At 31.9% G+C, this 25,756-nt stretch overlaps 1 protein-coding gene across 1 annotated transcript in view; it reads left to right on the top strand.

Moving 5' to 3' along the window:
• LOC128988438 (uncharacterized) overlaps positions 1-25,756 on the top strand; it is a 50,959-nt gene that overhangs the window by 21,075 nt on the left and 4,128 nt on the right. Inside the window, exons 9-15 of the mRNA XM_054409715.1 lie at positions 897-1,009; positions 16,008-16,121; positions 16,786-16,884; positions 17,729-17,953; positions 22,034-22,225; positions 23,314-23,437; positions 24,772-24,980. Of these exons, the coding sequence (XP_054265690.1) occupies positions 897-1,009; positions 16,008-16,121; positions 16,786-16,884; positions 17,729-17,953; positions 22,034-22,225; positions 23,314-23,437; positions 24,772-24,980 (1,076 nt within the window). The remainder of the gene's footprint in view (positions 1-896; positions 1,010-16,007; positions 16,122-16,785; positions 16,885-17,728; positions 17,954-22,033; positions 22,226-23,313; positions 23,438-24,771; positions 24,981-25,756) is intronic.

The raw sequence follows: 25,756 nt of genomic DNA on the forward strand, positions 1-25,756 counted from the left end.
TTACACCAATTTTGATACTCTAAGTCTCGTAAGGTTTCTCGCAGTATCTTGGGTTTTGATTCGATAAATTCAATACTTAAATTCAATTTTTCCAGGCAAAACCTAATTTCTTCATCAAATTGACGAATATTAAGTAAGTAGGGGTTTCCCGTTTGTTTTAATACGCGACATATGTTTATATGTTTGATTGATGGTTCCCACATTGATTTACATAACCCAATCCCTTTGTTTATAGTACTTGTATAAAACATAGAATTTGGCATGTTAATTGCATTAACATATGGCTTAGACAGTTCCATTTAATAGTATATTTCGTACCAAGGGCTCGTCTCGAACTTAAAAACTATCTCGAGCCGGCAAAACCATTTTGGTCCGTGGTACGAACGCTATTTTTCACCACACTATACCCTATTACCACTATTCACCACTATAATAATGCACACTGATAGTCAACACAACTACAACTTTAAGGTTATGTGAAGAAATAATTTGAGGAATCAGCAAAAATAAAAATAAATAGTTGCTAGGCAACGGTGACAATAACACAATACTATTGCAATGCTATGTATTTTGATTGTGTATTTAAAATGCATTCATGTTTAAGTAAGTAAGCGGACAGCTGATTTTGCGGCCCCGGCCTGTAAAAACCTGCTCGGTCCCCAATTTACGATGACAGCTGGCATCGCCAGCAAAACGTAACTTTCAGCCACCAATTAACGTATGTAATACAGCCATAAACATCATAGTGTGGTGAAAACAATGTTAAATAATGTTTAGCTTCAGGCAAAATCGTCATTTGTTTATGTTTATGATCCATACCGGGTCTTTTTTAGTTTAGGTAAGGAAAATATTATTTTGCTGATATTGACTCAGTTTTTTTTTTTTTTTTGTTTCAGTGTTGGTAGTTCTGGTTGTGCTAATCATCGTGCTGCTTGCCTTCGGAGTTATCTATTGGACGAGGAGGAAAAGAGCCACTTACTGGTATCGAAAACTTAAAACTGACAACCTCTAACCTCTATAAATACATCCTTAAAGTTTCCAAAACTATACCTTTAACTTTATCAAACATTTTACAGGCTAATTTAAAAAACAATATTTCTGTAACTGGGTGGACTATAAATTAAGACAAAGTTATAATTGTGGTTGGCAAACAAAAACAAACTATCTGTTGAGTAATGAAGTTTTATTAGACTTTGGATCTCAAAAAGATTACTGTTTTGTTTTTTGGAACAGTTTTACTTGTGGTTTCTTTGTAGGATAATACATTTTATAGAGCTATGCCTTGTTTCATAGGAGCTGCTTTTATGCTGAAAATTATATAGTTACTGTAAGTATCTTGTTCTGTCTATCGGGGCCTCTTGCACATTGTCACCATTTTGTTGGCCCATGCTGGTGATGGCATTCAGATCGAGTTTCAGCTCAAAACCGATTTTGTACCTAATATCTATATGTGGAATTCATACTTTTGTCGCATCATCCAGACTTTTTATGTTCAATGAAATAGATATTTTACTGGAATTCGTATTTCTTAAACTTAATGGGGTTATTCGTGTTACCATTTCTGAGCCAAAAAGGTAAACAGCCTGAGTTAATAGACTTTTAGTTTGACGAGATTGTACATTCCTAGATTATTTTGTTTCTACCACATATAGCCAGCATAGGCCCACAAATGTTGTTCTAAAATGTCAGTAGTATGCACAGATACTTTTGTGTTTCTTTTACATAATTTGGTTACCTTATACAATCAATATCCGAGATTAAATAAGGTTTGTATTTCATTACTTAAAGAACTTAATTAAAATATAATATTTTATACACTTTATTTTACCATAAACCAACGAATCTCACAAAAGACTGAAGACTATTTTTGTTGTTTTGAACATTTATTGTACAGTACAAAATGTGTCATTAATAGTTGCTAGTCTTTCTGTCTGAGGAAGATATAGATTTATATTAATTGAATAGCAAAGTGAGAAAAATATCAACATCTACTTTTTCTTCCATTCTTTAAACAGTACTAGCACATACCGTTACTTTTATCTCATTCCATGTTTGCTTATTTCAGTAAATTGGGATGAAATGTGCAATCGTTATTCGTATTTGTTCAATAGGAGGAAAGAGCAGACCTCTACTGTAAGTTTTGTATCATTGTTAATGTTACCATGATTGAAATGAGTTTGTAATAGGTGCATAGCCAGGATTGCAATTCAGACGAGCTACTACCGTACCTAATAACTGAAGGGAAATCTTAACTTGATTGCTGAGGGAATGTAAAATTGGTTTATTTCTGTTGATTTATAAACTGCAAATAACTTCTTAAATATTTTGGGAGTTGCTGGAGCCCCCTAAGTGACCCTGGCTATGTGCTTTGTTTGTGATTTGTTCGTAAATGTATAAAATATTTGTCTTTTTGTACTAACGATCCAAGTGTTTGTGATTTGGTGTTTTATTTTCTGACAAAACGATTTCTTTGACAGGAGGCACTCTCTCCACCGACCCTGGATCAATTAACCAACGGTAGTTCGAATTAACTGCTTCTGTTTGGGCAAAGTTATAAATTTATTTTTCCTCCCTGAATTTTAAAACTGGTTGATTTAACAAACGTTTTCTAGGAATATAGAGACGTTCATTCCCATAATTATTGCAATAATAATATAGAATTATATCTATTCAGGTACTGTATTGCTTTTTACTTTAAGGGAAAATTAAAATGACTTTACATGTTTACATAGTTGCCCGTTTTAACTGTCCTTTTTAGGTTATGTGATCTAGGTTCGCCCTTGTGAGGGTTGAGATAGTGTTGTGAGGATTTTCGACCAATCACTGTCCAAATGTGGTACCTACTGATTTTTAATATGTTTAGTACAGTTGTATTACACATGTAACACAGTAAAAATAACATTTAAGCTTAAAGATTAAGAAAAATTAACACTTTGTTTTACATTTTTAGGTATTATATAAAACGATTCTATAGTATTAAAAAATTGTGCGTTTTTATGTTATTGTTGTTTTTGTACTTGTACACTGTGGAGTCTAAACAGTAATAATCTTACCACTATGGTATAAAGTGACTTTTCTATCCGAGTTCAAGTGTAAAGCCGAGGTCAGAAAATGTGTGTATTATGCAATTGATAAATCAAACTATTGACAAGAATGCAACAATAAGCTACAACCGATCAAAACAATTGATATGACTTTCATCGAACATGATTAAATGGAGCTCTCATAGAGTGTGGTAATGTTTCAACTCTGCTGATAGAGATGCTGCATTACTCTTTTAGTTTGCATCATCAAAATGTTGGCGATTAATTATATTTTATTTTAATTCTTGATCTATCAATGGCTTAGGTGTGGATGTAATTTTGTAAAAATTAATTAGACATGAATTTGCTTTTAGAATGGCTGATGTTGATACCCTTCATTTGCTTCATCTTCTTGCCCTATAAAGTATACCTTTCGACGCTTGCAAGATGAAGGGGTGAAAGTACTTGCGCCCCTTCATCTTGCAAGCAAAGATTTGTCTGTGAATAATGCTATTCAACTGGCTAAGAGATTCTATGCAGCTGACCTGCATGTAATATGTCTAGTTTTTAAATGTTGATTTGTGTCGGTTTTGTGGTTAACCCTTTGACTGCTAGGCCTATAATTCATATTTTGTAAGACTTTTTTTGTTTGCCTTTTAATTCCATTACCTGTTGTTGAATTTTAACTGTATTGTTTTCACTGTTTTATTAATCTGGCTAATTTGGAATAATAGGTTAACAAATATATAACAAAGAAGAGTCTAAGTATTTGCAGTTTAATTTTTTTTAACTGTCTTTTCGTTATAAATTTCCAAGTTTTCTTATAAATTGTAATGTTCTGATAGCATTATTTTAAACCAAAATCTCATGAAATCCAAAGACATATAGTTTACAATGTAATATTGAATTTAATTTAACCTTGATTTAGTTTGATAAGGTTATTATAATATATCCTTTTTAGAAAAAAATCTGTTTGTCAGTAAAGCCACAGCAACACCATTTTTTATGCTCACTGTTGTGGTTCAGCTGAAAAATATAACCAATCTAAATAGTCTTAGACTAACTATTGCTGCTACCTAGTAACGCATTGAAAAAAACTAAATTGTAGCGCTGTCGGGTGCGCTATCTGTTAGCAATGGTTGACGTCAGCTTTAATACCAGTTTTTACTCCATTATCTCCAAGCACAAATAGCTGAGAATGCTAGTCACTTGGCCAGTGGCATTCGTTTGCTCGGGTTTGATTCCCGTCTTGTGTGGCAAATAATTGGTGACCTGTGTGTTTGTAGCGATATACTACAACTACTGGGGCATATTGAGGTGTTCATCATCCTTGGTTTAGACATACAACTCGAATCATCGGATTGGGCGAATATTTTAGCGTTTTAGCTAAGTGGTTGTTAGTGTATCCTATGAACATACAAGTCTCTAATGTCCGTTTTGCTACTTTTTGTTAAAATAACCTTCCTTATACCTTAAAGATTTTAGTAAACAACGATATAAAGTTCCATAGCACTCAAAGGGTTAACAGATTTAGAAACTGATCTGCGTTCTTTTGTGGATTGCCACTAACATGTGTTTTACAGTAGACCTCCTCTTAACCGACCCTAGGTTGTATAAATCGAAAGGTCGGTTAAAACCGGCAATCCCTAAAAACTTAAAAATTGAAGTCCTATTAATTTGGAACTATATAATCACTATTCTGAAGTTGTGCGTGTTAAATTTACAAAATAAACTACATGTATACATTTTTTTCTTAAGTATTAACGATAAAAAAGGCACAAATAAACTCAACACAGGTAAAAACAAATAATACTTTCAGTTGAATAAATTATATCCGTAGGCAAGAGTCTATAAAAATCCTTATTTTAATACCATAAATTGATTCTTTCCAAATTTATCATAATACAGTACATGACATGTGTACAAATCAAAGAGAAAAGCAACTACTTTGTTACGAGACAGGATGTTTATTTATAGCCTGAAACGTCCTGTGTAGAGTCTAGCTTATTGTTCCCATCGCCAAGCATGGGAGCTGAAATGCTGATTCCTAGAAAGTAGCGGTTAAACCGAACTGTTCTACAAACAAGGTCAGTTGTTGAAACAAACTGTAATATTTTACGAGCGAGTGCGGATAGTCCAATTATTATTGTGAGGTTGGTTAAGAGGGGTCCACTGTAATAATAGTTTGTATGAGCTTTCAAGGGTCTCAATTGTTCCGAGGGCTAAAATAACATTAAAACCCTTAAAATAGAATAATAATTATTGTAATTATTATTTTTTTCAATAAGATTACTTTTTACTTTAAGAAAATGTTATTGCTTTTTATATTATTCAATACTTTTTGTAGTTTTTTTATCCTATTTACATTTTTGTGACTGTTGCTTCTCTATGGCTATTTAATTTATGGACAAATTCTACACAAGACAGCTAAAATCAGTTGACCACTTGAATTTTGTTAAAATAGAATAATAATTATTGTAATTATAATTTTTTCCATAAGACTACTTTTTATTTTAAGAAAATGTTATTGCTTTTTATAATATTCAATACTTTTTGTAGTTTTTTTTATTTCAACTACAAAAACTACAACTAGGACAACCTTTTCAACTAGGAAATACTACAATATTTTTGTGTAGTATTTCCATAAAACCTAGTGCATTATCTTCCTAAAAACATTGGTTGCATTATTTGTTAAATGTTAGATTTAGAAAGTATCTGGGACTGTAGTGGCCAAATGTTATCTCTAATTGCTTGTTTGATTTTGGTTAGTGCTGTATATTTTTTCCAGATGTTTAAACATTGCAAAAAACATCCAAACATGCTATCGTTCCTACTCGTAATACTTGTACTTTATTTTTCTCATTCTCTTGTGTATTCTTTTTTTCAGACAAGAGTTACTGCAGCATCCTCATTTGGAATTGATAATTTTGGGATTGTATGGTCCGAATTGTTTTTACTGCCCATTACATTATTAACTTAAATATGTATTCTGTAGACCATAGAATGAAGTTAACTTATTGAAAGGAAAGGACCATTCCTATTATTTTAGCTTAATTTATAAATGTAAAAAACTTGTTGATATCTCATTGTTTGTTTCCATAAGTACTTCAGTCTTAATTACAATTGGAATGTTTTTATTGAAGAAATGGATAGGCCAGTTTCATTTTATAGTGTGAATGGTAGGATATTTCTCAAGTTTAAGGTTATATGTGTGACAAAGGAAAAATCTCCTTAATTTATTAAAAATGCAACCATAATAATGTTGTTAAAGATTAAATTAATTGTTACCTTCGCCTAAATAGCCAAATGAACATGATCCAAGGTGCTTATTCATTGTCGGTAGTTTCTGATATGTTAGAAGCTTGCAAACTATATTACAACTAATTCAAACTGTATTAAAGGTTTTATCATTATAAATCAAATGTTTACTATGTGAAGTTTACTTGTAATAGGACAGGGTAGCATTATTTTGTGCCTCATAATTTTTCTTACAAACAAAACTAATTGTATGGTTTTATAAATATTAACATGTTTTTTACAATTATTAATTTATACCATTGATTCAATTTTACACTCTTACCTATATGTTATGTTATATTTAAATACTTTATAGCTTATTTAGGTTTCTTTTATTCCTCAGGTTTTTCATGCAATACTACCTATATGTTTGAAAATCGCATTTAATTATATTTTGCTCAATCATTATTTTGCTATTGTGAATACAACTTGCTGATGTTGGTAAAACCACCAATATGTGATTTAGAGATCATGTGATATTTTCTTGTCCTTTTTTCATTATTTTAAATATGTAGAAAAATATAACAGATTGAATAAAAATTATTTTTATTAATTAATATACTAGTTGTAAACTATCCTCTTTTTACAATCTTACTTGTAGTTAACTGGATGTATTATGTACTTAAACTTATCTATTTATTAGGGATGGCCGAGATTGGATTTTTAGTTCGAGACGAGACGAGATTTTTTATTTCTCATAAAATTTCGAGACGGGATTTCCCTTCTCATACACAACAAGAAATGCACGTTCGGAATTTTTACCTGATTTTGTAACATTGTTAGATGACTGTTTAAATACAAAAATAATGATAATATGCAAGAATATTTACAATCTTTTATTAAAAAACATCAGCATAAAATTTTTTTATTAATCACGCCTAACTTATTAAAAATGCCTACGATTAGGAAACATAGTGATATCAGTTAGGATAGAGTTCAACTTATCCTAAAATAAAATAAATCATAAAATAAAATATTAATTTTTATAAAATAGTTACTTGTTTTGACTTTTTTATAGTAATAAAACATTCCTCACACTGCTAACTTCTCAAATGTTATTAAAATAATTAAAGTAATATTTACATTTGAAGAATTAATTAAATAAGAACGCCTTCGCAAACGCAACTACAACACGCTCCTGTATTGCGGGTATTGCATTGACTTTCTGCAGGCGTTTTAAATTTTTTTTTTTTTTTTTTTTTTTTTAATTCTCGTCTCGAAAAAAATCTCGGCCAAAAAGAAATCTTGTCTCGTGTAACGAGATTTAAAATTTCCCGAAATTTTGAGACTTGACCATCCCTACTATTTATCTATACTATTATAACATTGATGTGGTGTCTGTCTGGGCAGCTGTCACGACTAAAATACTAAACCGATACTGCCAAAATTAAGCTCAAAGATGTCATAGGCCTGTTCACTACCCTGAGTTCCTCTCGGGCTACGCCCCTTGGATGTTCAAAGTTTTCAGGCGAGCTTTAAAAAAAATAATAATAATTATTGGTCCCCATGGAAGCATGATAAAATTCACAATGTTTACCTTTGCGTTGACATTTAAACTTTATGATAGATTATTTATTTTAAATCAATTTCAATGATTATGAAACAGATTGTTCTTCCCGTTATAAAGCACGGGTACAGCCGCTATAAAGTGGGAGAGGTCTTAAATTAAAGGTCTTGACCCCAGGGACACGGGAAAAATAGCAGAATTCCCATAAAGTTACCAGAAAACGAGATATAAGGTAAAATGTTCTTCATAAGAATAGCATTAGAAGCCATTAACAGCAGTAAATACTGCTGAATTTTGTTAACTTCCTTCAATACAGCTGATCATGATATATCATTAAGCCAGTGGGTAATATTACAATTCGATTACTCATTTTCCAGTCAATTCTGCAATGTAATGTACACCATATAAAACTAGGGATAACGTTGCCTATAATAATCAAGACTTTTTAGTTACGTCTTAGAAAGTTAAAATCAATTGTTTTGTAGAGCAATTTGTAAACTTGTGTATAGAAGATGGCTCAAATCAAAGGAACTGAACTAAGAATGGCTGAAAAATAAATAAGGGTTTCTTCTGATTTGAATGTTATTGGTGTGTTGAAGGAATGTTTGACATGAAATAACCACATTGACTAAAAAATAAACGGTTAAAGATTAAATGGAAAACTTCTGTTTTGTTAGGATTTCAATACACATGTTAAAGAGATTTCAAAACATATATTAAAGATTTATTCTACACTTTTTTGTATATTTACTAACATTGTATAATTATTGTAGGGTTTAATCAATATTTTTTATGAAGTGGAATAACCTCAATGGCCACTCTTAGAAAACAACCTGGGAATAAAGATGAAATAGGTTCCTCCGTACAGGTATTTGATCATTAAGTAAGTACTATGACAAGTTCCAATGGGCGGAAAAAACAATATTGTTTGTAGGGAATTTTAACCAGGTACTGCCTGTTGCTCCAAGGAAAAAGTTTTCAAATAATGCCTAGCATGCACGGTAGTAAAGGGAGCATCCATTCATAACAGTAAAACTTAGAGGTAATTTCTGTTTCTTAAAACTAATCAAAAATATGCATGTCGAAGATGTAAGTCTGAAGTATGTCTGAAAAGTAATTTTGTGATTGGTTTCGATTACTGGGTAATGGAACCCTAACCAGTCACAAAATAGTAAGTAATCAGTGGTTGATTAAGCCCTTTTTTGATAGAATATGTAAAGTAAATCGCAAGGAATACCACCACATAAACTTACACTAGGCTAATAGTAGTTTTTTTAAATGTTGATCAGAAACAAATCTAGGGTTAAGTTTGGTCAAGTGGATGCCTTTACTTTACACTAATTTTATTAAACCATTACAAAAGTAGCATAAACTTAGAAATAATAACTGGGTCGGGTGCTAATTTAGCGGATTTGATCAAAAACTCAGGGTATCTCAACACCTCTTTATTTGCCTTTTCATATCTGACAAAGACAATTTCCAATATTTCAATATCATCATTAACTAAAAGACCAAATCCACCTAAGTAAACCAATATTTATTCACAAACATGCTTACTGCCTTTAGCAGGGTCAAACCTATGGATTCATTCAAATTATTTATTGAAAATAACATCAACAAAAGCAAACAAAGACAAACAACAAACTGTTTTTCACACAAAAGATATGTTGTACAAAAGAAATCTATCCTGACAAATAGTTATTTGATTCTGAGTTTATATATTACTGTACGATAATTTGTTTTACATTTGAGCTTTTTAGGGACCTATGTCCCTACAAGCCACTAGTTTAATCATATTCACTCATTCATTTTGGGAAAATCCGTTATGGCTTGCTGAATTACTGATGGTTTATTTCCTGATTTATTTTTGTGTTAACATTCAACATAAAAAAATGGACTAATTGATAAAACAGTTTTAGTTCCATATGATCTTTTAAAACTTAAAAAAAACTACTATGGTGTTGGTATTTTTATAAAATAGACCAACAGTATAGTTTAATTCCTGTGTGAAAAACTCTTATTGCTAGTAAATTATTTTTTCACAATAACAGTATATACTGCATTATACTACGATGATTATATCAAGACGAACCCCTTCTCCAAATTGTTTATATTTCATTACTTCAAAGTAAAACATCTTACATAACTTTACAGAAGAAGAATGTAGAGTATCGTACATAGCATCAAATGATTGTGGCCTCCGAGTCATAGAGTCACACTTAATTTGTTTGTCACACGATCCAGTATTGATCCCATTAACATTCTGATGCAATCAAAGTCAAGTTTTCTACGCAGGTCATCTAATTGTTGACCTAGGGTCAGAAGCTAAATAGTTGTAAAAGTTTCTTTCAATTCACCTTTTCCAAATTAGAACAATGCATTATTGAATTTTGGAATAATCAGTACACATACTGATTATAAATGGTTCTACCATACTTTTATAATAAAAAATGTGTATGAATTAGGACATAATGAGGGATGGGTTAAATAATATATACCTAACTCGCCATGTTAAACTTCCCTATCCCAAGCGTGATGTATACAATTTCCTTACTTCTCGAGTGATGTAAAGTTGAAAAAACTCACTCGGTGATGTAATGAAACCCATTTAAATAACATTGAGTGCTTAACTTAAAAAGTATACCTCTATGGAGCCAACGACGTTCAACGCTAGAAATCAGCTGTGCGCTTGAATGTCATTGTTATGCTTTTAAGTATTTTCCTAACCTAGCTTTTGTTTGTAAAAGAACGTTACTGTTAGATGATGAGTGAAATGGATAATGAAAAATATCGTACGTAACCCCATGTATATTGTCGGGTCAGGTAAAATCTTGTACGTTACACGTTACGCAAGAGCGTGTTTTCATCTCTTAGGGGAATTATGCAACTCGCTTCCGCTTGTTGCACAACATTCACCTGCGTGATGTAAAAACGCTCTTACTACACTTGTAAGGTAAATAGCTATTAAAACATGGGAGTAATTTATTGACAGTAAACCACATGATCTGTGCTTTTTAATCTTTTTGTTTACGTAGTTTTTTTTTCAAAACATTTTAACATATTTACATGACACAAGTAATCTTATCAACAAATATGGTAAGCGTCACCTGTCTCGTGTCTCCGAGTACTCGGTATTTTTAATGTTAAATGTCCGTCTATCAATGTGCGTTTTCGTGTGTGTTCTATGTACTTATTTATTAAATGACGACCTTTATATACGGAGATGAATAACGACGCCTTGTACGGCCTGATGATGATTCCCTGTGAATTAAAACTATAGTTGCCACAAGCAACATTTTTGATTACTGAATGCAGGTATTTAAATTTAAACCATTATAAACATGGTCAGGGTTGGAAATCCCTTCATACTCAATAAGCAGGTTTTTTAGAGGGGTCTCAAACTGGGAATGACTGTGTTATTAGAGGTGTAGGTATAAGGGAAATCATTCCATAAGTAACAAAAGCAGCATAGATAAAACATACTTCCTTAGTAGATTTGTCATCCTTAACAGGCTGATCCAATACACATTATGTTGTAAACTGTACTAGGCCTACTCTGGGAATGACGGGGAGCGAGCTGGCGTAGTGGTTAGAGCGCGTGACTTCAGTCCCTGAGGTCCCGGGTTCGATCCCTGCCAAGTCACCAATGGATTTTATCTAAGTGATAATGTGCCGCAACCCCTAGGTCTAGCCTGAAGTTATAATGTGAAAAACAATCCGAGGCTCATGCCTAGCGTCCTAGGACAAAAAAAAAAAAAACTTTGGGAATGACAAGTCCACAAATAGATCGAGTACACCTGCGAGAGCATTCCTCAGTCTACATTGAGGGTATTTACTGCTTCAAAGAATAGTTGTTGAATGTATGCTTACAGCTTTGAATATGTGCAAATTAAAAACTGTTCCTCTTGTAGTTAGCTAATTTGATGACCATTATCAAACCATTTGAGCTCCAGGGTAATAATTTATTTAATTATACTTATGTTACTTTCTCCCCCTAGGCCTACATAGTATACAGTATGGAGAAAGTATTGTTTTCGTCAACATTTTCGAGTTTGAGTTTTGAGTGGATATATCCGTTTTGGGCCCCCCTCTGAACCCAAAATAGTGTTTTTCAGAGTGATGTCCGTGTGAGTTTATGTCGATGTTACAGAGCAACAGACCACACTTGTTGTCCAATTTGATGAAATTTGGTACGTAGGTACTAATCTATTATATCTTCAGGCGTGTTTTCATTTTTTCCAAATTTTTATTTTTAATGATGATTTTTCCATAAAACATAAAATAACAAAATATTCTATTTTAGGAGAAAAACCTGTTTTGATTAAAATTTATGTGTTACGGACCTTATAATTCTAAACAAAAATAGTGCAACCCCTCATTGCTCTAACAATTACGGTTCAAAAGTTATTGCAGCTTTTGTGATTTATCCCTACAGAATATCATAGTCACTCCCACTGCTTACCTATGATGAAGGTTGTTTACAAGCTTATGGGAGAAAGTATGTGTCAGTTTGCTGATACGGTCTATTAAATTTTATTATTCCCTGATACAAACACAAAAAATTAAAATTGTCACAAAAAAGTATTAAATACACACTGTTAAGTTTCCATGTACCACGTTTTTATAGCTTACAGACGCAAATTCCTTCCATAGAATAATATAAATTCAAATTTATTTTAAAAATTGATATCTTACTACACATGGTAGTCTGCTGTAGAACAAAGAATAGTAGACATAACATTTTGCAAGTTTGTTTAAACCTAGTTATGATTAATGGTATAAAGATTTTTTCTTTTGATGTTAAAAGCAAGTTTTATGGCTGTCAAAGATATTAAATATGGTACTTGGTTTTCCAAATTGAATTTCTTCCAAAATTGCTAAACTTGTTTAGGAATCGTGAGGACCTCTTGAACCAATGAGTAGTCCATACACTTAAAATTTTGATATTGTATATTTTTCCAAATAATAGGAAATAGTTTTTTTTATATATTTTAACTTTTTCTTTTTAGACTTCCTTTGGCTGATTTTCATTGTCTCGAGACGAATAACCGTTTCAAATATTACAAGTAACGTCTTTTTTTTAAAAGAAAACTATTTGCACAGAAAACACTGATACAGTATAATCTCCTCGATAACAAGAGTTATGGGAATTATAAAATAAGACCTGTTATCAAGGTTGACATCTTACCGAGGTTTGCAATAACGTGTGATGAGGGGTAAATCAAATCAATTGGAAATTTGGAAATGCTACTTTTTAACAGGGTAGATTTGTTATCGAGGTTCTATATAAAAATTAACAGAAAAGTTAAAATAAAAATGTTATAAATTCACATTTGTAGCCTGTGTTGGATCAAAATAAAAAAATGTTGATGCCACATAAAACAAAAACAACCAACATTAAATCTAATTACTGATTTAAAAAAATATATATGCCGTATCAGATAAATAGTAAAAAAAATGTGGTTGGGAAAAAATATGGTAAGCGTCACCTGTCTCGTGTGTCCGAGTACTCGGTATTTTTAATGTTAAATATCCGTCCATCAATGTGCGTTTTCGTGTGTGTTCTATGTACTTATTTATTAAATGACGACCTTCATATACGGAGATGAATAACGACACCTTGTACGGCCTGAAGATGATTCCCTGTGAATTGAAACTATAGTTGCCACAAGCAACATTTTGGATTACTGAATGCAGGTATTTAAACCATTATAAACATGGTCAGGGTTGGAAATCCCTTCATACCGTCAATAAGCAAGTTTTTTAGAGGGGTCTCAAACTGGGAATGGCTGTGTTATTAGGGGTGTAGGTAGGTATAAGGGAAATCATTCCATAAGTAACAAAAACAGCATAGATAAAACATACTCCCTTAGTAGATTTGTCATCCTTAACAGGCTGATCCAATACACATTATGTTGTAAACTGTACTGATGTACTGATACTGTGGTAATGACAAGTCCACAAATAGATCAGGTACACCCGTGAGAGCATTCCTCAGTCTACATTGAGGGTAGGCCTATTTACTGCTTCAAAGAATAGTTGTTGAATGTATGCTTATTGCTTACCTTTGAATATTTGCAAATTAAAAACTGTTCCTCTTGTAGTTAGCTAATTTGATGACCATTATCAAACCATTTGAGCTCCAGGATAATAATTTATTCAATTATACCTATGTTACTTTCTCCCCCTAGGCCTACATATGGAGAAAGTATTGTTTTCGTCAACATTTTCGAGTTTGAGTTTTGAGTGGATATATCCGTTTTGGGCCCCCCCTGAACCCAAAATAGTGTTTTTCAGAGTGATGTCCTTGTGAGTTTATGTCGATGTTACAGAGCAACAGACCACACTTGTTGTCCAATTTGATGAAATTTGGTACGTAGGTACTAATCTATTATATCTCCAGGCGTGTTTTCGTTTTTTCCTAATTTTTATTTTTATTGAGGATTTTTCCATAAAAACCCATAAAATAACAAAATATTCTATTTTAAGAGAAAAACCTGTTTTGATTAAAATTTATGTGTTACGGGACGGACCTTATAATTCTAAAAAAAACTAGTGCAACCCCTCATTGCTGTACCGGTAACAATTACGGTTCAAAAGTTATTGCAACTTTTGTGATTTATCCCTACAGAATATCATAGTAACTCCCACTGCTTACCTATGATGAAGGTTGTTTACAAGCTTATGGGAGAAAGTATGTGTCAGTTTGCTGATACGGTCTATTAAATTTTATTACTCCCTGAAACAAACAAAAAATTAAAATTGTCACAAAAAAGTGGGTTACTGTAGTATTAAATACACACTGTTAAGTTTCCATGTACCACGTTTTCATAGCTTACAGACGCAAATTCCTTCCATAGAATAATATAAATTCAAATTTATTTTAAAAATTGATATCTTACTACACATGGTAGTCTGCTGTAGAACAAAGAATAGTAGACATAACATTTTACAAGTTTGTTTAAACCTAGTTATGATTATTGTTATAAAGATTTTTTCTTTTAATGTTATTAGAAAGTTTTATGGCTGTCAAAGATATTAAATATGGCACTTGGTTTTCCGAATTGAATTTCTTCCAAAATTGCTAAACTTGTTTAGGAATCGTGAGGACCTCTTGAACCAATGAGTAGTCCATACACTTCAAATTTTGATATTGTATATTTTTCCAAATAATAGGAGATAGTTTTCTTATATATTTTAACTTTTTCTTTATAAACTTCCTTTGGCTGATTTTCATTGTCTCGAGACGAATAACCGTTTCAAATATTACAAGTAAAGTCTTTTTTTTTAAAGAAAACTATTTGCACAGAAAACACTGATACAGTATAATCTCCTCGATAACAAGAGTTATGGGAATTATAAAATAAGACCTGTTATCAAGGTTGACATCTTACCGAGGTTTGCAATAACGTGTGATGAGGGGTAAATCAAATCAATTGGATATTTGAAAATGCTGCTTTTTAACAGTGGAGATTTGTTATCGAGGTTCTATATAAAAATAAACAGAAAAGTTAAAATAAAAATGTTATAAATTCACATTTGTAGCCTGTGTTAGATCAAAATATTTTTTTTTTTACCAAAAGTCAGTATCAGAGACAATAATTGTCTCTGATACTGACTTTTGGTAAAAAAAATCATTCTTATGTTAACTGATATTATAAAAATAAAACTTTCCCAACCACATTTTTTTACTATTTATCTGATACGGCATATATTTTTTTAATTATTAAAATTATATTAACTATAAAATTATAAAAATATTAATTATTAATTAATAAAAAACATTGGTTGGTAAATTTCTAAGCTTGCAAAAAAGAGCTGTAACCAACACCAAACAACCTAATAACCTTTAACTTTTAATGTAGCATATAGCAAAGACATTACAATGACTAACTTATGGCCTTCTATAAAAAAATCCACAATTTCTTCAAATATGTAATCAAAATACAGTATATTGATTCCCACATTTCCAAAATTAGCATATTTTTGTTAAATTAAATGTAAACAGATAAAGTATTTTCTTGTTTGAACTTATGATCCATTTGTATTGCAGTATACATAATAAGTTTTATTTATTTACTGGCCGTGAGCGCAGATATGCTTATCTTGAAGATCTACAGCGCAGTATTGTGGAAGGCCCGACCTGCCACTGCCATATATATATCACAGTGATCTTGTGATCACCTCAAAACTCTGTGATGGTTCCCTCATTCAACATTGTTGTGGTGCTTCTCGCCTCAGCTTCAGCGGAAACTTTCGACAACAACTTTGGTCAAGTTGTGTTCTCCCATGTGGTAGGTAAAATTTTAATTAAATAACTTTATTTCTTTATTTTTATTTATTTTATTTGTGTTTTTACACTATGTAATTTTTTAATGATTTTAATGATTTGAAACTCAAAATATCATCATTTCTCTCCAAACCATATTCTAGAGGTTAAAAAAAGAAATAATTTTGTATGTTGAAGTGTTGTTCTATGCCCAACAATTACGGAGATAATAAAAACAAATGTAAATTAAAAATTCCCATGTTTTTCTAACTGTTGTAGTTTGCTTGTTTATGGATATATTTTAACCAAGTTTTTAAACTATGTTTATTTAATACTAAGCTATCAACATTGCAATATAAAAATGCACCTCAATACGTTCCCTGTAGCAGCATACCTAACTACTCAACTAAATTAATGTTAAGTTACTTAAATAGGAAATAAATTTGACAATTTTTAGGGGATATTTTAGTAGAAATCCAACCAGGTAAATGGAAATTCACTAGGAATTTCAATCCTTCATTTTTTTCAGCAGGTTTGCTGCGGCAGGGTATTTTATATCTTTTTTTAAAAACGTTTATATGTTAGAACATGTTATTTTTGAAAAATTAGTGAAGCCCCTCTAAAGTAAGTAACTAAATATTTGTATTCTATGAATGAGATTTTATTTCTAAAAGATCCTTTACTTTCAGCTATTTCGACATGGAAGTAGAATGCCGCTGGAATTCTACCCAAATGATCCTTATAAAGACTCTTCAAACTGGCCTTTCAAAGTTGCTCAACTAACAGATGTGAGTAACTGTGGTGTTTTTGAATTTTAAGAACAATGTTTTAGGAGAATTATACACAAATTGTGAGTTTACTATACGTCCATTGCCTAAAATAATGGTCTAAAGCATTCATCCAACATTGATCATATTGTACCTAGTTTGTGAGAGAAACAAAATTTGCAAAGTATGTACCGGTATGTTAAAAATAAAACCGTGTTGGTGTTTATACCTCCCAAAGAGATATATTCATTCACATAAGGATACAATATCTTTCTTGAGATATGATGCACATAAGGCTACAAACAAATTGTTTTTGGCAAATCCAATGTTTTGATCAGCAAGAATAAAATCCATCTTAACTGTGTTATACCCTTTTGCCAGTACAACAGTAGGACGCATGTGAAACAAATCTCTCTAAACTTGAACGTTTGGTAACTTCAAATGCCTCATGATTGTTGTAGCGAACACCATCAACCTAGTTTCTGGATTAAGTTTTTTTTTGTTTTGTTTTTTTTTGTCCTAAGACACTAGGCACGTGCCTGGGATGGTTTTTCACATTACTTCAGTCTAGACCTAGGGGTTGCGGCATTATCACTTAGATAAAATCCATTGGTGATTTGGCGGGATTTGAACCCGGGACCCCCAGGGATCGAAGCCCCGTGCTCTAACCACTACACCAGCTCGCTCCCCAGTTTCTTGAGTAAAGTGAAGCAAGTAAATCTTAATTTCACAGACCCTCAATAGTTAGGAGGGAAGACTTCTTACAAGTGTTATGGAGGTCCATTTAATATTCAATACTTTTCCTCCAAACCTAACCTTTCAGTACTGAAAGTTGCTTATGTATAACCCTAAATTTTTGTAACAGATGGGCAAAAAGCAAGAGTTTGAGTTGGGACAGTGGCTGCGACGTAGATACGACTCGTTTATCAGTGACTTTTACAATCCAGAGGAGGTCTACGTTCAGAGCACGGACGTTGACCGTACATTGATGAGTGCAGAGTGTCTAATGGGAGGTCTATATCACTCGAACAAGACTGTACATAGTTGGGAACCAGTACCTATACATACGGTGCCTGGTCCCAGTGACTGTGTAAGTATATGAAAAAGTATGTGAAGGAAACGGTAGATACTTTATTTAAGCTGCTAACAGTATTTCGAACATATAACAGTATTAAACATTTGAATCATCTTATAGTCAACCCATTGGTGACCTGGACTTAGTACCAAAGTCAAGTTATATATCTTTAACAAACCTGTGGTTTCAATAAGGTAATATATTTTAATTATGTATGGACAGTTTCATACACCTTATAAAACATATTTTCTGATTTTATGAAAAATTTGTTGAACTAAATTATGAGATAGTTTTTCACAGCAAGGTGGGAAATTCTTAAAAAAATCAACAGAAGTGCATACAATTTGTACTCTATTATACTTATTAATTAATTAATTTATTTATTTATTAAACATCATCACATTACATCAATTATCTTGACAGGTGATTTGTCACAAAGTCTAATACTATACTACATTTTAAATAATAAAATAGCTTACAAAATAAATAAAGCAAACAATAAGCTACAAACCTATGGGAGAAGTAATATCTTTCAAATATACTCATCTTCCAGATATTCTTCTAACAAGTAAAATGCCCTCTCCAAAAGGAATTTTTTTGAAGATAGTTTAAATTTAGAAAATGAGGCAATGTTTTTAATCCCAGCAGGTAATTTATTGTAAATTTTTGGCCCCATATACTGAGGGGATAAATGAAAGATTTTAAGCCTATGTTGAACTGGTTTTATAATATTTTTGAATCTTGTGTTATGTGGATGAGATTGTTGACATTCCATGAATGTGTCGAAATCACTTTTAACCATTAATGCCAATTTGTAAATATAAGAGCTAAAATAGGTTAAAATTTTAAAATTAATAAATAAACCTGTACAATGTGTTCTACGGGAGACTCTGGCCATTAATCTTACAGCTCTTTTTTGGAGAATAAATATTTTTTTGGCCTGGCTTGATGAGCCCCATACAGCAATTCCATAATTCATAATCGATGAAAAATATTCGTGATATACTACTATTTGTGTTTCTAGATTAGTAGTATCCCGAATTATTGTGAGAACAAATGTTGCTGAGCGTAGTCTTTTTGATAGGTTTTTAATGTGTTTTGCCAATTTAGTTGTAAATCGATTTCTATTCCCAAATAATTTGTTGACTGTTGTGAATGAATTGTAGTTAAGTTTGTATTTACAATTATTTCTTGGTTAATATTGGATGCAGAAAACTGAATTAGTTGAGTTTTTGCCACATTCATGGACAGGTCATTTAGGGTACTGCAAACCAGTCCCCGAGGAGTTTAAGAAAATTAAATAATTAAAATATAATAACAAACAACCTATATCCTTGGTCGAAACTGGCACAAATGTTTCACAAGTGCTACCTCCAGATAGTACAACCTACCTCCACATAGCTCAATTTAGTACAAATAAAACGTCCAGTCAAATTTCTTACAGTGGCTCTCTACACCTATTGAATTAAATATATGTATTTGACAACATTCAAGTAAGTGAAGTGAATGATCATGTCTTAGTTTTTCAAGAATTTCTGAATCCTTCAACCAGAACTGACAGTTTTAAAGCTATACCCATGTAGCACAGATGGTTGGGCCAACGTTGGCCAACTGTGGGACAGTTGGTCGATGGTTGGTTGGAGCTTCCACAACCAACCAACCGTTGTCCAACTGTATATCTCGTAGTTGGGCCAACCAATATTTACAACTGTGGACCAACATTGGTTCATTGTTAATGAAATACATTAATATGCATTGCTGGGTATCATACATCAAGCCAACCGTTGTCCAACCGTTTTTCACTCCGTTGGACCAACAAAAGATACTTTTGTTGGACCAACGATGGTCCATAGTTGAGTTTACACGACTTTCATTCTCTGGGTCTAGCTTTCACAACATAATTATAATAAAATATCTGGTTTTACAATACCTTTATCAGTTCCAAAAGTTTCCAAAAGTTTTTGGAACTGATAAAGGTATTGTAAAACCAGATATTTGATATATTACAGTTCCGGGGCTACAACAATGAATTTTAATAATTATAATAATGCAAATATTTTTAAAATTAATATTCTTTAACTTATTTGCAACAATTTAAGGGGAAGAGTAATTAATCATATAACAGGCAATTATAATAGCATTAATAATCTAACGGTAATTAATTAATCCATATTCAAATACCAGTATCCTCTCTAACTCCAAAAAAAAAAAATAATAATAATAATAACTACTTATGATGCCTTAACAGATTAACAGAATCATATTATACTGTGTAGTATCAAAAATGTTTGAAGTATTGCGACCATTGCAACTGTCGGCTACTCTTTCACCACTTGAAAACTCTCTATATCAACAATCACAGATAGCTCAGTGGTAAAGTAAGAGGCTCATAAGTCGAAGGACCCGGGTTCGAGACCCGTCTGGGCCTAAAAATTGTGTTCTAGCTTTTTTTCAAAATTTGTTTTTATGAACTATTTAATCAATGTACTCAACTAATAATTATGCTTTTCGTACTAAATCTTTATTATTTTGTGTGAAATAAAACGGTTGGACAATGGTTGGCTGGAAAACAGTTTAAAGAGGTGACATTTCTACCGTTGGCCAACTGTGTGGCTCCACAATTTACCAACGTTGGCCCAACCATCTGTGCTACATGGGTATTTTGTTAATTTTCAATCTTTAAAATACCATAAATTGTTTTGGACATTATTGTAGCAGAAAACGTGCAAAAAACTGTTTAATATTTGTAAATACAAAATTAATTTGTAATTTTCCTACATTACATTCATGTCAACATTTACAAAATCAGAGAATATAAACACAAATGCATTAACAGAATGAATAAACATTTCACAAGCACATATCCTATTTTCTTTTATTACAGTAAACCAATTAATTATAAGATATGATGGGATCAAAAGAATAGTCCGAATAATAAATTGCAATAACTTAAATGTGCAATGCCACTCATGTACACAAAAAATATGTATCTTGAATAAAGTGAATTTGAATCTTGAATCTAGTGGGTAGAGTTAAAAAAATGATTATGCTTATTATCCTCCACTGAGACTGTTTATCACTTCTCTCTGCTAACAAGCATGAAATGCTGGTTTGGCATGTATTGTTTACTTACTAGATCATTAATATTAGGCGATTAGTTCCTCCAATTCAACTGTTGTTTTTCTGTTTAAGTCCTGAAACAAGCTGTTTAACATAATATTTCTATCTAAATAGATGGATTTCTATGGCTATTTCTATTTAATAGTATCACTGTCCAGTTTTGACATTGTATGTCAGGTGAATTAAATGTTTTCTCTGATGATTAAGATTTTCAATATGAATTGATTTTTTGTTTTTATACTATGTTTACATCCATAACCAGGGGTATTTTTAAAACCACTGGGTTTAGTCAAGACCACACTAAAAATAACAGGCCGTAATGCTCGTCAAGCATGACGTCAAGATAGAAGACGGCAATGACGTAGGTATTTATTTATTTATTTTCCAAGGAAAGATTAAAACAAGCAGCTGATCACAAATGGCAAACATTACGTCATTGCCGTCTTCTATCGTGACGTCATGCTTGGCGAGCATTACGGCCTGTTTTTTTTTGTGTGGCCTTGGTTTAGTAAATAAAATACCCATTGATATAGTAGCCTCTCTGATCCAAGTGGTGATGATTAAAATTAATTAATTGAGAATTATTAGTTTAATTTCATAAAAAAGCACAAAAACAATAGTTTAAAAGATACAAATTGTTATAAAGTGTTAAGAATATATAATATTATCTATTACCACCCTCATGAAGTAATTTAGTAACATATGAAAAACAGTTTGCAAACAAATATGGTGTTCCTTAAAACCACAATTAATATAACAAATTTGTTCTTGTAAAACATACTTAAGTGTTAGTGAATATCAAATTTTGTTGATCGTTGTTTTCAAATACTCCTCCTAATACCCAAATGTATGTTATTTCTTTTTAATTTCAAAAAATAACATTAGCTTATTCTATATTTTTTTAGTTATACTTATATGTTTTCTTACAATTACTTCATGAGCTAACAACAGATTTATTTATTTTTATGATGTTAGATGCTGGCAGCCACTGCGACGTGCCCTTGTCCTGCTTACAACATGGAGGTCGACAGAGTGCGCAACCTTCCTGAGGTTCAAGCCCTGGAGAACAAGTTCCAAGATATGTATGACTACGTGTCCAACCACACCGGCAACCAAGTGAGGGACTTTGGAGGCGCGATCAAAATCTACGACGCACTCTCCATAGAGGTTGGGTTTTGTTACATTTGGTGGCTTAAAGCATTGACTATAACAATAATAGAGCAGCATTTATACAAAACAATACAAAAAAACTACGAGTTTGGCTAAATTGGTGCACAATTTCTTTCAACTTTGAGGGCTGCTTATTTTCTTCCGAATGAAAATGTAACATTTGAAAAAATTGACAGTTCAACACAAGGACAATTTGTTGAAACCTAAAACAATGAAGTTAACCTAATACTTAAAGACGAGTTTAAGATTGAATAGTTTTATGAGCAATACTTTATAACACTTATAGGTACAATTTAAAAAATGAACTAATAATATGACTACAAAAGAGATAGAGCCTATTTGGATTTTGTAATTGTTTGTTGAGAAATCATCTGGAAGATCTGGATTCAGAATGGGTATTATTAGGTGATAACGTAGGCCTACCTAGTACCTATAACTATTTTATCACAAAAAGAAAAAATGTCTAAGTAAGATAAAGATACAAAAAGCTGCAAAGTTATGATTAAAATACTATTTTTTTTCTTCAAAGGACAGATCAGTTAAGATTGTGTTGTTCGAGACACTAGACAAAAATAAGCTTATATAGCGATGACCTTTGTTGTTTTAATCTTAATTGCAAATCTTCATGAGAAATTAACTATTTGCAATGGTGTTGGAACTGTAACTTAAGGTTAGATTGTTTTAGAAGAAGATAATATCAAATCAGTTCAACATTTTATATAAGTTCTTCAAATGTAAATTTAATTGAAGAGAATTTCCAAAGTTGGGTATTGATTTTAGTGTTTTTTTTTATATTTACTCATAAGATAAAAAAATATTTGATCAAAAATATGTTTTCTAAAAGAAAAAAAGATAAAAAGGCTATTACAAGGCTAACTATTTCTTGAGAAATTAACTTATCCCCTGTACAACATTTATCCTTACCTATCATAAACAAAAATAACCTAAAGTCCTCTTAATTGGAAATTATAGTCAAAATCAATCAAATATCAACTATTTACTAGTGACTATTTGCAGAGTCAAGAAAGTGAATTCTAACCACTGAGCTACCAAGGTGGTACATTTATTTGTTTTTTCGTTTTTAGGAGGAATACAACAAGACTATTCCAGAATGGGCCCGTTCTATTTATCCAGAACCCATCAGGACGGCTGCGTTGTACAGCTTTGTCCTTCCTACTTGGACCACACAACTTCAGAAGTTTAAAATAGGTTGGTGCAAAATAATAATGGTAATTTAATAAATAATTGTATACAGTCTTCTCAAAAAGGATACCGGTAACAGAGTAAGTTTTAAAACATTTACCTATTTCTCTTTATGGAGGAAAAGAAAATTGATATAAAAATGTATTTCTTGAATATAAATTTATAAAACACGATTTATGGTGTGTTTCTTTAAAGAAAAATGATATTAGAAGCAAACTAAAGCACTCATAATATTTTTCTAAAAAATCAACTTTGTTGTATTATCTTAAAACATATAATTTTTACTACCACATTGTACATGTGTTAAGCAATCAAAAAATTCACAGCAGGGCAAAGTCCTCACAATATTAAAGCTTTTGCACTAGAATGGTAAAATATTGGCTTTTACGATCCGGAAGACTACCTATTTTAGATAGTCTTGACTAGTCAGCTGTCCAGCTGTACTGGCTGGGGTCTTGGATAAGCTTACATTGGTTGTCCTTGTTAGGTACCAGTACGTCTGTACTGCTAAACATAAAAACACTCAATCACAGGGAAGGCCAGCAGCACTGGCCAAATCTTTATTTTCACACAATATGTTGTACGTTTTGATGTGTCATAATAGTCGTTTATGCAGCCATTAATTATATAATAGTACAATAGGCTATGTCAATATCAGACTCACAAAGTAATAAGCTCCCAGAGAAAATAAAATAAAAATAACATTATTTTTATCTTTTTCTTAACCAATACAAACAGGTTAATGGGCCAAACTAGTTGTAGGCATAACGTAGCTGATTTCTAAGCATTGGGGGAGTAAAAAATATTGTCTTGAAAAAATCTTTTAGAGTTCTCTTAAATTAGGTGAAATTTAAAGCTCTCAATGAGGCTGGGAGTTTGTTGAAAAACTGAATCTGCTTGTAATGATGGCTATTAATTGATTTATTGCCTAAATTGAGGTAATTTGGATTCTGCTTATTACTGGTATTGTATTTAAGTATTGAAGATATGTCCATAAATGAGAGTTGGCTTTCCTGTGTGCTGAGTAGAGACACTTTGAAACTAAAATAACTTCAAGCTGGTAGAATGAAACCACAACATGATTGCTGGAAAAACAGCCAGTGGTACAAGTGACATGAGCGGCAAGGAAAGTTGGTGTTAAGCCTTTTTAAGCCTTTTCCGCACTGTTAATGTAAAAAACACATCTTTAGCAGCAACTAACCAACTGAGAGCAAAGGGGTTAAAATTCTTAAAATAAAAGCCTCTAATTTATCGCTACAGAGTATTTAAAGTTGAATTTCAATTCAAACTCTGATATTAGCTACATTAGGATGTTTAGTACAGCGTGTTATGGTTTCCAGGACCCCTTCTCAAGGAGATGGTGGGACATTTCCAAGCAAAGCGCAGTGGATCCTTGTCACCAGATCGGAAGGTTTGGTTCTACTCCGCTCATGATGCAACCATTTCAGCTTTCCTCAACACTCTCAAAGTCTTTGATATTCACTTCCCTCCTTTCTCAGCCTGTGTTATTGTGGAACTGCGAAAAAAGAGTGAAGAATATTTTGTCACGGTAAGGAATAGTTTGATACATTTCAATTTCAAATTCATTTACTTATCAGACCACAAAAGCTTATTATTATTTATAATGTCCGTGCTTTGTAATGGAAATGACACTGAAGAGAAAAATTTGATTTTTAAATCTGTTGTATAAAAAAGCAACACATCCGCCCTTGGTTTCAGGAACATGCTATGATTTAATTTTCAAATTATTCGCTTCCTTAAAAGTTTATTTGGTTGAAAAACTTACATATAAAGTGAGTGGTAAAAAATAATCGCACAACATAGGGTACTGTACTAAAGCAAAAATAGTTTATATTCATTTTATGTCAAATTGATATGTTTTACCCTAACTACAGAACTGTACTGCATCAATGTAAATGAGAAATCAACAACATATAATACACAACAGTCATTGTTTTTAACCTTTCTATTGTTCATTGTATTAATTTACACCCTAGTTGTTGAGTAAAGAAACAGAGTTACAGATTTTTAAGGATTATTTTACATATTTCCCAGTGGCAAGAACTAGAATATTTAATTATTGAACAGTTGTTACCTTAGCCTTTGTTCTTGCAGAAAGATGTTAAAATCCTTCAATATATTTCGCCACAGTGTGTGGCATCATCAGGAAGACAAGAAGAACTATTTACACATTTTATATACGGCTCGCGTTCGCGAAGTCGCCACAACTTAAATGTCGGTATATATTTATTCCTTGTCACAGATAGTATTGGCCCTTTAAAATCAATGTTAAGTCTCCCAAGATTCAAGATTCAAATTGTCTTT

Source organism: Macrosteles quadrilineatus, unplaced genomic scaffold (genome assembly GCF_028750875.1).
Source record: "Macrosteles quadrilineatus isolate MER2022 unplaced genomic scaffold, UCM_ALF_1.0 Scaffold_3__2_contigs__length_128488019, whole genome shotgun sequence".
In the NCBI taxonomy this organism is placed as follows: domain Eukaryota; kingdom Metazoa; phylum Arthropoda; class Insecta; order Hemiptera; family Cicadellidae; genus Macrosteles; species Macrosteles quadrilineatus.